Source organism: Tachysurus vachellii, chromosome 2 (genome assembly GCF_030014155.1).
Source record: "Tachysurus vachellii isolate PV-2020 chromosome 2, HZAU_Pvac_v1, whole genome shotgun sequence".
Lineage (NCBI taxonomy): Eukaryota > Metazoa > Chordata > Actinopteri > Siluriformes > Bagridae > Tachysurus > Tachysurus vachellii.
This window is the reverse complement of record NC_083461.1, coordinates 18,781,544-18,797,890: the sequence shown is the minus strand read 5'-3', so window position 1 is coordinate 18,797,890 and position 16,347 is coordinate 18,781,544. Positions and strand designations below refer to the sequence as shown.

Here is a 16,347-nt window from a genome sequence, read left to right as displayed (position 1 = left end):
AGAGACAGTGAGAGACAATGAGAGAGGGAGAGCGAGAGGGAGAGAGAGAATAAGAGAGCGTGAGAGAGAGAGAGAGAGAGTGTGTGAGAGTGAGACAATGAGAGAGAGAGAGAGCTAGAGAGAGACAGTGAGAGGGAGAGAGATAGAAAGTGAGAGAGAGACAATGAGAGAAAGAGAGACAGAGACAGAGTGACAGAGACAGAGTGTTTGGCTTGATGTAACTCCTGGACCTGAAACACGAGTGAACCCCTTCTCTGCGCTCCACCGCGCTGCATTATGGGCAGACAGAGCAGTGTGCTATAGGCTCTGCTCCTCCCCACGTGTCTGTAGTTAAGAGCCGGACTCAGAAACATGTCGCACGCTTACAGTCACCAATTCAGCTAACTTACATGGACTAGCACAGTGGACAAAGTTAACGCGCTCCGACAGACAAGACTCAAGCCTGTGTTTGAAACTTCAGGTCTGAACGTGTTCTTTTTAACAGAAATATCTGCCTGAAAACGTGCTGGGGCTAATTAGCTTGTAGCGTCATGTAGCAAGCTAGCTAGTGTTCATTAATCACTAGTTTAATATGTGACAAGTGACTTCATGTGTAGCAAGAAATACAAACAAAAAACACAACACCTGTAATCCTTCAGGAGAATATTAAGCAGGTTAAAAAGTGATCCGGGAGTAAAACAAACACAAGGTGGTGTGTTAGCTGCTAGCTAGCTGTAGGTTAGCAAAATCCCTTCAAGATGTTTGTTTTGTCAGACATTTGTGTGATCCGGTGGTGTTTATGACCTTTACACTCGTGTATAAGAGCTTTGTGCAGTGAAGTGATCCGTTGTTGTGTATTTAACATCAATTTATTTTGTTATTTATTTCATCTAGAACTGTAGTCTCTTATACATTGATTTGTTTGGGCATAAGATACATTATGAGCACTTTAATGTATCTGATGCAATCAGAGTGCTCATTTAATAACATCTCCAGGGTTAGTTTTTGTTTCCTGGCTTTGCTCTGTTTGTGGTGGAAGATTGACAAGTAATGTGTGTGCATGATTGTGTTCTGTGTTTGGTTTGTGCCACATCCAGGGAGTGGTTAAGGTTGGACTACCAATCAGAAGGTTGTGAGTTCGATTCCCATGTCCACCAGGCTGCCACTGTTGGGCCCCTGAGCAAGGCCCTTAACCCTCAGTTGCTCAGTTGTATAAAAATGAGAGAGAAAGAATGAGAGTGATAGTGAGAGCAAGACCGAGCGACAGAGTGAGAGAGACCGAGCGACAGAGTGAGAGAGACCGAGCGACAGAGTGAGAGAGACCGAGCGACAGAGTGAGAGAGACCGAGCGACAGAGTGAGAGAGACCGAGCGACAGAGTGAGAGAGACCGAGCGACAGAGTGAGAGAGACCGAGCGACAGAGTGAGAGAGACCGAGCGACAGAGTGAGAGAGACCGAGCGACAGAGTGAGAGAGACCGAGCGACAGAGTGAGAGAGAGAGATAGAGAGAATGAGATGAAAAATGTAAGTCGCTCTGGATAAAAGCATCTGCTAAATGCTGTAAATGTGGATAGATAGATGGGTCTGTCCATTTTTTATACCATGGTGCATGACTGGGGATTTGATTGTTTTCCATAAACAATGTTCTTCAAGTGTCTTCATGGGTTTCCTCAAGGTTCTCCAGTTTCCTAAATTGTTACTCTACTATATGAATGAGGGTGTCTACGTTCCTGGATCAATGTGCGAATTAACACTTTCCAGGTTGGTCCACTGGGACGCTTCATGCCATAAAATCTTTGATGCTGACCAAGGTTCCACAGATTTTGCACATAAACGCGAGACCAGAGATGCGGTTCCCTGAAGGAGTAGTCTGTCTGAATTCCCAGTATTCATGAATCTGTAGGTGAGAAATCCCTGGATGTCTTACTGTTTACTGGATGTATTACAGTACGGAGCCTATGAACACTGCACGATCCAATAAGTCAACGTGATGCAGAAGAGCTGTCAGAATCTAAAATGGTGGATGGCAGCACGTCAGCTCATTTGAAAGCCTACTTCTTTATCAACCCCTGAGTCAACACCTTATATTTGTTCTACACACATACACACCGATCAGCACTTACTGTATCGACGGCCGGGCAGTACATACTGTCACGGTAAACGATTTCGGAAGCTAAAGCATGATGCATCCACAAGTCTGATATTACACACGTTAGGATCATGTAAATGCCTGGTCGTGGTCGATATAATGACTGTGATGTGGGTATTGTATCTGAATAGAAAGGAAGTTTGAAGGCTGCTTTCAGAACGTATAAAATTACACAGAATCACAGAATAATCCAGCAGTACACAAAAGAGCCCTGAGCCTGGGGTTTTTACAACTAAGTAAAGGCTGTTTCATTCCTGCAGCATGTTTCAGTTTCAGTTTCAGTGCTGTTTTAGGTTACACTGTTAATACACTTACAATGAGGCAGAAGGGGCTCAAGAGGTTAAGGCACTGGGTTGTTGATTAGAGGATCAGGGTTTAAGCCCCAGCTCCGTCGCACTGTCACTGTTGGGCCCCTGAACACGTCCCTTAACCCTTTCTGCTCCAGGGTGCTGGATCATGGCTGACCCTGTGCTCACATATCCCAACCTCTAAAGCTGGGATATGTGAAGAAAGAATTTCACTCCGCTGTGATGTAGATGGGACAAAATAAATTCTTCTGTACGATTCTGTCTAATAACACTTGTTAAATGTGCAGAGGTATCAATCTGTATGTCATGATGTCAACCAGTGAAATGTCCTCAGCTCAAATCATCACGATGCCTGAGAGGATTTTCTGCCAACTCGGACCTCAGTAGCTTAAAAAAAAGGTCGGTCTCTTTGCGTTGACATGCACTGCTGATCTGCCTGGTTTGGGATTGTGTAGTGACCCGCAGCTCTAAACGCTTCCTTTCACACAGCACCGGTCATCAGTGTTCACTCGGATAGAGTGCAACAAATTACCACCAGTGGATTTGGCTTTAAAGAGCATCAGCAGCAGGAGGGGTTCCTTTATGTGTGAATGTAGCGTCTCTCTCTGTTTCATCTACAGTGATGTCAAAGTGTTTAGATGATCTTATAGAGCAAAACCAAACTAGAACTTTTTCACTTCAGGAGACGAATACACACCGCAGTCAGCAACCTGAGGCAGAACTACATGCAACATGCCATTATATGCTTTAAACTAATCCTGCCAAAGGGAAACTGACGTCTGCTTTTTGTCTTCAGAAGTTGCATGCTGTGCTGTGGGTGCTTCAGGGTTTCTGAGCTGCCAGTATTGAGGCGAACTTTTCTCCTCGTCTGTCCACAATGGCCAGCGGAGAGGAGGATGACCCCATCATACAAGAGGTCTGCTTTTGACAATCAGTTTTCCCTATCTATCTATCTATCTATCTATCTATCTATCTATCTATCTATCTATCTATCTATCTATCTATCTATCTATCTATCTATCTATCTTATTTATCTATCTAATTTATCTATCTTATCTATCTATCTGTCTGTCTGTCTGTCTGTCTGTCTGTCTGTCTGTCTATCTTATTTATGAACTATATTTATTTATTTATGAACTGTGCTATTAAACTTGCCAGAGACCTTAACTTTTTTTTCCTCCCCTCCTTTCTCGTAGCTCGACGTGTACCTTGCCAAAAGTCTTTCAGACAAGCTTTATTTATTCCAGGTAACCACAGCAACCAAAATTTGCTTAAACCACGTGTACTTTTTTTGTCTTTTAAAGTTGCTGTGGTTGTGTGTGATCCAAAAATGTTTCCCGTTACAGTATCCAGTGCGACCCGCCCACATGAACTACGATGACATCCCGCATTTAACAGCCAAAATTAAACCCAAGCAGCAAAAGGTGAACCTTCTTTTATTTGTTTGTTTGTTTGTTTGTTTTTTCCTCTCTTGCCCATTTATAAATTTGCCTATAATTCATTTTACATTTTGTAGTAAACATCAAAGCCGAAACACACAGAAACCATCCTCAAGCTGCTGGAAATTGAAAAACAAAAAAAAAGAGAGAGAGAGATCACTTTCAGACAATAAACATAAAAACTGTGTTATTCTTTTCAGTACAACTTTGGTATAAAAACTAGCATAGTGCAAAATAATTAGAAGATGGACTAGAAGATTATGAGGTCAAATCCCCGGACTGCGGCAGAGCAAATCAAAACATTAGATGTGTTCTAAAGGCTCACAAGCTCTCAAGCTATTTTCCAGAAGAAAAAGATCTACAGACAAACAGAGCGAATCAGTGTGTGTTATAATGGAGAGAATCCCAGAGCTGTGCTGATTATATCATTTGACACGTTGCATGTCTTCCTCCCGTGTTCAGGTTGAAATTGAGGTGGCGATCGACACGATGAGCCCCAACTACTGCCGCAGTAAAGGCGAGCAGATTGCGCTCAACGTGGATGGCACATCAATGGAAGACTCCAGCACTTACTCCATGTTTGTAACTGACTCCATGCAAGATTTTGACTCCATGTAAGCCTTTACAGACCTTTGTCCAATCCTTGACGTTCTTGACGTGTTTTCGTTCTCCTTTGTTTCCCCTAAAGCAAAATGATGGACAAGCAAACGTTCTCATCGATCCAGGCTACAACGAATACCAGTCGCTACGCTGCTGCAGTGTTCCGTAAAGGTAGTTATGCGTCTCGTCACTGCCGACTCATATAACCTTCGTTCGTCCTTCCGTCCGTCTGACTGACCGAATGTCTGACTGTTTTTGCCAGGGGAGCTTCATCTCACACCATTACAGGGCATTCTGCAGATGAGGCCCAGCTTTTCATATCTAGATAAAGCTGACAGTAAACACAAGGAAAGAGAGGCAGCCAATGAAGGTAAGAGTGTTTGTTTTTGTTTTTTTTTTTGTTTTTTTTCTTTCTTTCTTTCTTTTCTCGTTTGTAATCTTTTATCCTGTGAATTTCCTGGAAATGTCTTGACGTACCACGACGTCATCTTTTTGACCCCCACGCCATTCCTACGATGCCATTTGATAAACGCACAAGCTGGTTTAAAAAGATATTAATGATATTACAATTGTGTATCTACTGTATACATCATTTTATCGCCTTTCAGAAACCTGTGTGAATTTATTTTTTTTTTCTTCTTGCTTTTGCATCCTTTAATAGCCGGAGACTCTTCTCAGGACGAGGCAGAGGACGACGCCAAGCAGATCACTGTAAGAGTTTCTAATCTGCAAAACATAGAATCAGAAAAGGAGTATGTTAAAAATGCAATTTGCCTTGACCGGTATTAAGGAATATCACCTATAGAAAATATCATTTAATGTACCTCTGTGTACCTTTCTGACCGAACTTTCCTGTTCTAGTTTGTATTGGCCGTACGTTTAGTAATTAAACCGTGACTCCTTTTGGTTAAGGTGAGATTTTCCAGGCCAGAGTCTGAACAGGCTCGTCAACGGCGCATCCAGTCCTACGAGTTCCTACAGAAGAAACAGGCCGAAGAGCCGTGGGTCCATTTACACTACCACGGATTAAAGGTAGGCGTGTCCACATGAATCACTCTGTTTGTGACTTTAAAGAGCAGGGCCGGTATTGATGAAGGTTCTTAGTGCATTGAGTTCCTCCTAGTGACGTAATTCTAAGAAAGTTCTTAGAAATGTGGGCGTTTCCCCTTTAAAAAAAAAAAGAAGATCCTAGTAACGATAAAAGTTATTCATAAAGCATCTTAATCCTTAAAAGTCAAAGGTCAAAAAGTGTTAGGAGCAGTGAGGAAGACTTTTAAAAGACTTAAGTGTTTATTTAGCAGAGAAGAAAAAGGCTGAAGGGTGAAAAATGAGAAGAAATATTTAATAATGATAGTGAGTTAATAAGATGATTCAGATTAGATTGTGTAGGGATTATTTTTGTGACCAATCATTAGAGAGAACATCTACATATATACATATACATACACACACATATACATACACACATATATATATATATATATATATATATATATATAAATAAAATATGGCATATAGAGATACTCTAACATTTCTGAAACAGAGCTGAATTCCACAGCAACAGAAATGATAAAATTTGGCTCTATGACAGAGATTACATTTATTACATACAGATGATGCCGCATCTCTAATATGATCTGTCACAAAAGTAATCCCTACACGATATGCACTCAAATATCTTTCAAGGCTTATAATAGTCCGCAATTTAAAAATCGCACCAATTTTTATTTTTGAACAACCAATCACAGTCTTCAAAACAATGCGTCATACCCAGTAACAGGGTTAAGCCCTGCCTCCTCTCTGAGATAAACGTTGTTGTATTTTCCTTACTCAGAGTTTCTGAGATTGCTCCTGAATCACTCTTAAGATAAGGTTCCTAGCTAGAAATGTTTAAGCTAAGTTACGAGCTCTTTGAGCTCATTCTTAGCCTTTTTATGAACACGGACCATGATTATGGATTGAATCACAGATCTAAATCTGTGTTCTTAGTCTTGTGTATCTAAGTGTGTCGACTGACAAAATAACGATCCTAATAAACCTTAAACTCCATTTGCTACACTTGATGTAAAGAAAAGTGCTATAGAGACATAATCATACATCATACTCTGGCTTGCTGTAAGGTTGGTAATGATATATTTTTAGCTTCCTAAAATCTGTACAGTGTAGCTAATGAATAAGTGACACAAACCTCACTGAATCGTTGTTAAATCAAAAAGACACCTGGTTCGTCGTCACACCTTGTGCTGTCCTTTGTCTCCATCTGTGTTATTTTCTGATATGTGGAATCTTTGATTGTCTTTTTGTTTCCTGGTTTAGATTAAGCTGTACAGGATGGTATTGTCTGGATCACTTTGTTAGGCTGCTGCATGTTTTCATCTTTATCTCCGTTTCTTTATGGTTGTACTTGTAGGACGGGCGCTCGGAGCACGAACGTCAGTATCTTTACTGCCAGGCCATGGATACTACAGAGAACACGGAGTTAGTGAAGACGCCAAGGTAAGTGTTGGAAGGACAGCCCTTCAGTTTTAGTAGTGAACATGTTGGACTGATCAGAAGGTCATGAGATCAAGTCCCAGTTCTGTCAAGCTGCTACTGTTGGGTCCAGAAGAAAAGCCTCTAACCCTCACCGGCTCAGTTGTATTCATAAAACATACAAGTCACTCTAGATACCAAATTCTTTAAATAATAAATGACCTGTCAAGCTCCCAGAGACTCCCAGAACAGCCACACTGCCAGATTAATCAGTGTTTATGGAAGTCTTTTGAAAGTGATTTGGTTCGAGTTTATGGCCCTACGTTTTGCTCCACTGGAAGTTTGTTAGATTGACATGGCTGACACAGGCTGTGTAAAGCCTTATTGTATATATGCATATTCTGCAGTATCACAGTTAAAGTTTGGCTGAAATGCATACTCATGATCATATCACCATGTGTAATGAAAGCATGAAAGTCAGGAGATCAGGTCTTCCATAAACTTGCCCTTGCTGTCCAGAACCAGTCTTATCATAGAGGAGAACATTATAGCATGAAGTTATAGATGATATTTGTGATATTTATAATCTGGTGTCATCCGGATGAGGTTCTCCTGAGTCTGGTTTCTCCCAAGGTTACTTCCTCGTATCGTAATGGGGGTTTTCCTCGCCACAGTTCCCTCTGGATTGCACCTTAGGAATAAAATGATAAAGTGTTTAAGGCTCTGGGTTGTTGATCGGAAGGTTGACCCCCAGTGCTGCCACCACTGGGCTCCTAAGCCAAGCCCCAACCGTCTCCGCTCCAGGGGCGCTGATTTGTGGCCACCGAAGCTGGGATATGTCATCGTTCTGTAATGTGTATGTGACACAAATAAAGGCTTCTGGCTTCATAAGGTTTTATATATTTTTCTAAAGCCACTTGGTGACAATTTCCATTGTTAAAAGCACTATAGAAATAAATGTAATCTTGTTAAACATGGCAACTAAATTGCTTAAATATTGTAAAATTGTTGGTAGGTAAAATTGAGGATTACCAGGAGGTAAATAAGTGGAATTAATTTAGGGTTTAAGAGTCTTCTGTAAAGTTATCATTATAAAGGCAGTTCTCGTATAAAGCTGGTTGATTTGTGATGTTAATCAGTTTGCTCTTTACCCAGCGAGTACCTGGCCATGCTTATGCCTCCACTGACGGAAGAAAAAGTGTAAGTTTGAAAATCTTACAATCGAGTATGTCCAAAATCCTCAGTTTTCTTTAGATTCTTTCATTAATACTTTATAAAGCTGTAAACAGTTTGCAGATATTAATAATAATTTCCTCTTTTATCGTCTGTCTTCAGGGTTAAACCAGTGGGGCCTAGTAACGTGCTCTCCATGGCTCAGCTCCGTACATTGCCACTTGGAGATCAGGTGAAGACCTTGATGAAGAATGGTATGTTTAGTAAATATACTAATTCAATCTCATCAAGACCACTTGTATTTTAGGATTTGGTATTTATTTGGTTCTCTGATTCAGTCAAGGTCATGCCATTTGCCAATCTCATGGGGCTGCTTGCATCAGGCACAGACTCCACTGCAGTACTGCGCTGCATACAGCAGGTGGCGATGCTCGTCCAGGGAAACTGGGTTGTCAAGAGGTGTGTGTCTGTCTGTGTGTGCGTGTCTGTGTCTCTGTCTGTCTGTGTGCTTGTCTGTGTCTGTCTGTCTGTCTGTGTGCGTGTCTGTCTGTGTCCCAAACATGAGTAACTATGGTGGCTTCCACACTGGACATGTTTGCTGCAGTCTGAATCTAAGTGGGATTGTTCCCAGCAGCCCCAAGAGCTTTGGTCTGGTTTTAGATTCACCAGATTCAATCGCCACATTGTGCATCTGAGTTTATCTACCACAATCTAAAGCACACATGAACACAACCAGATTGACTCACCTTATTTTTATTTTGGTGCAGTACTTGATAAGATGTCTAAATAAGATGTCACTTATGTGCAGTAAGATGTCTCTCCTCTTCTCTGTCCCACAACATTTTTCTCTTACATATGCTACACGTGTGTTGTGGAAACGAATGACATCACCAGCTAAAACATGCGCACGTTTTATTTCGTCCTGAGCAAATGCAGACTCAAAGAAGTGCCTGGGAATCGTGGCCCAGTTTCTAAATCAGAGCACCTCCTACAGCTAGTCTGTGGTTCTGTACCGCTGAGCGCTTCACTGTCTGCATGACAGCCTTCACATTACTAACCTTAGATGCGAACCGTGCTCCGTTTCAGACTAAGCCGCCAGTACGAAAGCCTCCTAAGCGATGCACCTTTATTTTGTTGACGACATTTAATAAGATGTTAAGTAGACACCGTTGTCTAATAGTTTCTTCTTAACAATCATGTTTTTCAGCGATGTTCTGTATCCCAAGTCCACCTGCAGTCCACACAGTGGCGTGCCTGCAGAGGTGCTCTGTAGGGGCCGTGACTTTGTGGTGAGTTCACGTGAAACACACAATCCTTACTGATGTGACTCATTAATACGAATGCATTACGACCGTTGTCTTATTTTCCAAAACGGTGCCTTCACGATTCTAGTCAACTTGCCAGTGCTACCGCATGAAATCCTGTTTTTGCTGATTTTCATAGATGTGGAGATTCACAAGCGAGCGCTCACTGATGAGAAAAGAGGTCGCCGCTATCATAAAGGTCAGTGTCTAACACGGAGCTGCGTGCACCATTGTTGAGGATGTTTTATTTGTAGTCTTATCTGAAATAAAAGATGGAAGCATGCACAGTGCTGTGTTGTAGCATTTGAAACATTGCTATTATAAACAATATAATCTTCCAGTATCTCTAGCCTTAAAAAAGATTGTCTATATACAGGAGCATAAATTAGAATGTCATGGAAAAGTTCATTTATTTCAGTAATTTAACTCAAATAGTGAAACTCGTGTATTATATAAATTTAATACACACAGAACAAAGTAGTTTGTCTTTGGTTCTTTTAATTGTGATGATTTTGGCTTACATTTAACAAAAACCCACCAATTCAATATCTCAAAAGATAGAATACTTCATTTGACCAATAAAAAAAAAACATTTTTAGTGAATTGTTGGCCTTCTGGAAAGTATGTTAATTTAAAGTAGATGTACTCAATACTTGGTAGAGGCTCCTTTTGCTTTAATTACTGCCTTAATTCAGTGTGGCATGGTGGTGATCAGTCTGTGGCACTGCTGAGGTGGTATGGAAGCCCAGGTTTCTTTCACAGTGGCCTTCAGCTCATCTACATTTTTTGGTCTCTTGTTTCTCATTTTCCTTTTGACAAAAACCCATAGATTCTGTATGGGGTTCAGGTCTGGTGAGTTTGCTGGCCAGTCAAGCACACCAACACCATGGTCATTTAAACAACTTCTGGTGCTTTTGGCAGTGTGGGCAGGTGCCAAATCCTGCTGGAAAATGAAATCAGCATCTTTAAAATGCTGGTCAGCAGAAAGAAGCATGAAGTGCTTTCAAATGTCTTGGTAAACGGGTACAGAAACACAGTGGACCAACACTAGCAGATGACATTGCAACCCAAATCATCACAGACTCTGGAAACTTAACACCGGACTTCAAGCAACTTGGGCTATGAGCTTCTCCATCCTTCCAGACTCTAGTACCATGGTTTCCAATTGAAATTCAAAACTGGGCAACAGTCCAGTTCTTCTTCTCCTTAACCCAACTAAGACGCCTCTGAGGTTGTCTGTGGTTCAGGAGTGGCTTCACAAGAGGAATACGACAACTGTAGACAAATTCCTTGACATGTCTATGTGGGGTGGCTCTTGATGCCTTGACCCCAGCCTCAGTCCATTCCTTGTGAAGTTCACCCAAATTCTTGAATCGATTTTGCTCAACAAGCCTCTCAAGGCTGCAGTTCTCTCGGTTGGATGTATGTCTTTTTCTTCCACACTTTTTCCTTCCACTCAACTCTCTGTTAACATGCTTGGATACAGCACTCTGTGAACAGCCAGGTTCTTTTGGCTATGAATGTTTGTGGTTTACCCTCCTTGTGAAGGGTGTCAATGTTTTAGATCAGCAGTCTTCCCCATGATTTTGTAGCCTAGTGAACCAAATTGAGAGACCATTTTGATGGCTCAGGAAACCTTTGCAGGTGTTTTGAGTTGATTTACTGATCACATGTCACCATATTCAAATTTTCTGAGATTTTTGGGTTTTTGTTAAATGTGAGTCAAAATAATTACAATTAAAAGAACAAAAGACTAAAACTACTTCATTCTGTGTGAACTGAATTTATATAATACACAAGTTTCACTATTTGAGTTGAATTATTGAAATATATTACTGAAATAAATGAACTTTTCCATGCCGTTCTAATTTATTGAGATGGACCTGTATATTACAGCTGCCCCCTGAAGATGTCAAGGACTTTTTGGAACAGATGGCTGTTCCCCGAGCTAACAGAGGGTGGGAGTTCCTACTGCCTACTGACCATGATTTTGTCAAGAAGCATCCTGATGTGGCTCAGAGACAGCACATGCTCTGGCTGGGCATCCAGAACAAGTAATGAGTTAATATGAAGAAACTACTGATTGATGTTTGCTGCAGAGTCAGAAATGAACTTGTTTGTTAAATTTTTTGCCTTGTGGAGTTTATTTTAGGGTCATTTATTATCCTTATGTCAGCATTATTTGCTAACACTACAACACAGTCACCTATTTGCATCAAATGTTTCATTTTCATTACAAATTTATTAATGTATAAATGTTTGTGTGTGTATATGTAATCATATAAAATATATACATATATATATATATATATACACACACACACACACATATACACATACATACATAAAATATGTATTTGTGTATGTATGAATAGTATACCAAATGTTCCTAATAAAATACAGGAACTAACTACAAGGTTTTTGCCCTTATGTTTAAAATATCTGAGGCATTTTGCTCTTTTCAGTGGCATTCCTGCCCGAGCCCCAGTTACTTTCTGTACCATTGGTTGGAAATTGTCTCAGAATGCCTCTGTCTGTGTATGATTAGTGTGTTGTGCTTTATGCTTTTGCAGGTTAGAAAAAGTTTTCAACTTCTCAAAGGAAGACTTCCATCACAAAAAGGACACTCAGCTGGGTAATTATTCAAACTCCTTCTTTCAGTTGTGTTTTCTTGTATACTAGATCTGTCTCACAGAGGAGCATCTACATGTGTTACAGACTCTGTTCAGGTTAGCGGTGAGAAACGTCTCAAGATGGCTCAGGAGCAAGCACGGGAGCGTCAGGCCTCTCTGCAGAAAGACTTGGATGCCCGAAGACTGAAGGCGTCCTCCACGTCTTCTGGCTCCGGTGGAATTACCACGATGGTGAAAGTTAAACAAGAAAACACGAGCGACACTGAGGAGCCAATGGACACGTCCAGTTCTGTCCCCAACGGTTCGTTCAACGGTTATCCCTCATCAGACTCCCCCAACACAGGCCTCCACGGCGAGCACGGGGCAGCTCAGACTCCTACCCGGGAGCTCCAAGACTTTGTGCAGAGCACTTTCCGGAAACACTTTGTGTTGTGCCTCAGTGAAGTCAAACGGCTTTTCAACCTGCACCTGGCCAGCCTTCCTACAGGACACGGCCGCTTCGGCTACGTCACGGACCGCATGCTCCAGGACACCATCCTCCACAGCCACTGCAAACAGATCCTAGTGCCTGTGAGTATGTTAGAGACTTGACGTTCCAAACCCTTTACTTTTTTTTTCTAGTGTCACACCACTGAAACAACGCAAACCAGAGGTTGATACTTTCCTATAGATTTCAACAAGCATGTCTGAGTGATACTTTGGTGCTTTTTATTTATTACTCTATTCTGTGACCTTAACGTGCCTTGTTTTTAATTGAGCTGTGGTGCAGTGAATGTGTTTCTCTTTTAATTCAATCCTATTAGCTGTGTACTTTTAATTTTCTATTTCTTACCTCTGAACCAACACAGTGTCCTACAGTGAAATTAAAATGGATCTCCAATGGCTTCCTGTGCTCTGTATTTACTGGGTATTTAGTGTGTTTGCACGGTACACACTACACACAGTCGTGCACAGACCTCAGTGTGGATTTGTTGTGTTGCGCTGTTTGGTGCATTGTTTTAGCTCTTTTGTGTTACTGGGGTCTTTCCTTTAGGCCATTAGTTCTTTCTGATTATCCAGCTGTAAAGCAGCCATTGTTTGTTGTTGACCAAGGTTGTGCAGACTAATCCAGGTTTGTGTATCTGAGGTAGAACCGTTTACTTTGGGTTTAGGGTGTGAGGGTAAGTCATTGAGACAACTTATAGACGCCGTATTAATGGAGTCAAAGCTCATTACAGAGAGAGTAGCGTAATGCCATTGGGAGGGAAGCAGCATTGTGTGTGTTCATGTGCTTTACTGGAATCCTCAAGTTCATAGCAAAGGACTAAATGAGTCATTTGTTTAAATTGGTGTGGTTTTCTGACCAGTCTACGGATCTTCAGGGATTAACCAAGCTGATTAGCAGTTATTTTAACAGTTTGCTTTGAGACACAACCCTACCTCCCCCCTTCACACACACACATCCCTATATATATATATATATATATATATATATATATATATATATATATATACATACATACATACATACATACACACACACGCTGAATCACACTTGTCTATTGTTCTCTTTCTTTCTCATTCTCTCTCTCATATTCATTCATTCACTCACTTATATCTTCTGCTCCCTCTCATATCTCCCTCATATCTCTGTATCGAATGTCACACATCTCTTTCTCTCATGACATTTTCATACTTGTATCCCATTCTCTGATATCTCTCCTCTCTCCAGTATCTCTGTCCCTGTCTCATCTTCTCATATCTCTGTCATATCTCTGTCATATTTTATTCTGGTATCTTTCTTTCCTTTGTTATCGTTTCATATGTATTTAAGTTACTACCCTGTTGTCTCTGTTTATCTCTGATGAGATAAAAGTGTTTGATTTATTTGAAATATCCTTTTCTCCTAAATCCTAAACCTTTCTCCTAAATCTTTTTTTTTCTTTTTCCTCCAGTTTCCCCCTCAGTGCAGTGCCACAGCAGACGAACAGAAAGTCTTTGTCCTGTGGGAGAACGGTGAAACGTTTGATAAGGTAACTCCATGCAGCTCGGTACATTTTGTCCGTCGTGGCTATTTCTGTACCCTGCTACTTAATATTGTAACCGATTTTGTTAATTTTGCTCTTGATGTAAAATCCCTGCTGCGGTTCATTTCATCCAGCACCGCCAGGTTCTGTTCGAGGTCTTTATGAAGAACTACCGCGTGAGGAGGAACGTTATTCAGACACGACTCACACAGGAACTCGGCGATGCTGTCACCAAGGCCGACGTGGACCGGCTGCTCAAGGTATCCAAGGTATTAGACGTCTTTGTGCACATTAGATTTGACTCGGAGTGTAAAAAACGGGTTTATTTTTGTCCTTACAGGAGTGCTGCGTCAGCCTCGGAGGAATGTGGTACCTGAAGGGCACAGTGCAGTCGTGACGGTAGGGGGAGGAGCCCTAGGGATCCTGTCAATCAAAAAATAATGGAAAAATAAATAAACAAGCTTCTCTCTCTCTCTGAGATTTACTCTGTACGAGGGAGACACGGAGCCGACACACAAATCAGTCACCGCCCCCAGCTGGACAAGATCGGCTTTGGAGGACTGTGAGGTCGCCCACATGCTGCTCCAGGACATTGCTTTTGTTTTCCTTCACGGACACGTAGCTGAGCGTAGCCAAATACCAGAGCTTGTGGAAACTTCCAGGACACCTCATCATAACATACATAAGGGCTCGAGATCCACCAGGACATACAGTGTGTTTAATTCGATAAATAACAGAAGGAAAGAATGAATATGCAAAGCTTAAATTTTTTGTTTTTTTTTTTAGTTTTTTTTTATGATTTACTGTTCAAACATTTCTTGCATTTATGCATCACTAATAAAGAAAACCGGATGGTAAAAGTATCTGGTTTGTGGCTTTTCACCGAACGCCCCAGGAGGTGAATGAGAGATGATCGTTAATTTCTATCCCCTGACACATGACTTTTTGGTTCTCCACATCCTGATAATAGTAACATACTGTAGCGCACAGGATCTAGTGATTTTCATTTCCTTTATCTTCATTATTTACCTGAAAAGTTCAATAACACTATGCACTATTGTGCCATAGACTCCTTTCCTTCAGCGTAACAGCTACACCAAAGCTCTGATTTTCTTTTATGTTTAAAAAAATAAATAAATATTGAAATCAATCAGAATAACTGGGAATATGCTATAGTGCCAATGAGAAGCATTTAACGAAAGGAAATGTGAAAAAAAAAAATGACCATCCTGTTGTGGCCTTTGAGACTGTCGTTCTTTAAGATAAGTTAGACGGCTGGATGTTGATTTAAAACGTTTATCATTTCATTTTGCTTTATTCAGATGTGTGAAATCCTGCCCTAAAAAACTGGTTTGGTGTTATTTTGTGGGGTTTTTTTTTTTTGTTTTTTTTGTTTTGTTTTTTGGCAAATGTCTTCAATGGTATATTGTTCAAGGATGTCTTTGCTTGATGATTGTATTGAACTGCAGTGTGGTTTCGGTTTTAATGGTGACGCGAGCGTTTTGACATTTTCTGAGCTCTTCTTTTAGGACATGTGAAAGTGCCTCTAATTTATTCAGGGGAAATCTTACCTACATTAAATGCGCTCTTGTAGTTTGTCAGAACCTTTTTCTTTACAATATCCAAATTCTTTTTTTTTTTTTTTTTCTCCCTTTTCTAACTTCAAGAGACAACTGGATCCTGTTCATTCATTTCAATCATTCCACCTCTTCAGAAATAAACGGACGTGTCACCAAGTATGGAACAGTTTTGACCTGAAGATAGAAGTCAGCTGTTTCATTGGAACATTATGCTCAATAAACACTGCAAATAATGTACTCCTGCTGTCCAGTGTGCATTTGTAAGTTTATAATATTTATTAAATACAGACGGGTGACGGAAGTTTTTTAAATCCGTTCTATGGGAAACTTTTAAGTCAGTGCTGTGAGGTAATATAAGATGGAGAAATCGCTGAAATTGAAGCCCTGATTCCAGTGATTTAAATCTCATTCGGATCTTAAAGCAGTGTTCAAACTGTAATATAATTATGAAAATATTTTGAGTGATCAGGTCAGTAATACGCTACTTAAAATAAAACGTAAGCAGTGACAAACATGAGGCTAATTTCTCAGCAACTAAGAGGCGTACAGGACAATAGAGCTTCGTATTGAATCAGGCTCTGGTGTGCTGCTAAGTAATCCAAATGGAAATGAAATGATAATTTTTTTTTAGATGTTTATAAGTCATGTCTTTTTACTTCGAGATCTAATGTGCCTTTTTCAGATGTCGCTGACATTCTTAAGAC

At 40.7% G+C, this 16,347-nt stretch overlaps 1 protein-coding gene across 1 annotated transcript; it reads left to right on the top strand.

The window, feature by feature from the left end:
• Positions 1 to 273: 273 nt before the first annotated feature.
• polr3e (polymerase (RNA) III (DNA directed) polypeptide E) lies at positions 274 to 15,880 on the top strand. Its single transcript, XM_060861861.1, has 21 exons — positions 274 to 460; positions 3,233 to 3,352; positions 3,633 to 3,683; positions 3,783 to 3,860; positions 4,338 to 4,453; positions 4,564 to 4,646; positions 4,738 to 4,845; positions 5,137 to 5,186; positions 5,388 to 5,507; positions 6,886 to 6,971; positions 8,103 to 8,147; positions 8,283 to 8,374; positions 8,459 to 8,579; positions 9,328 to 9,409; positions 9,564 to 9,623; positions 11,321 to 11,478; positions 11,998 to 12,059; positions 12,143 to 12,627; positions 13,992 to 14,069; positions 14,198 to 14,323; positions 14,404 to 15,880. Exons 2-21 carry the CDS (start codon positions 3,314 to 3,316, stop codon positions 14,458 to 14,460), a joined length of 2,097 nt encoding a protein of 698 aa, XP_060717844.1. The 5' UTR covers positions 274 to 460; positions 3,233 to 3,313; the 3' UTR covers positions 14,461 to 15,880.
• The last annotated feature ends 467 nt before the right edge of the window (positions 15,881 to 16,347 follow it).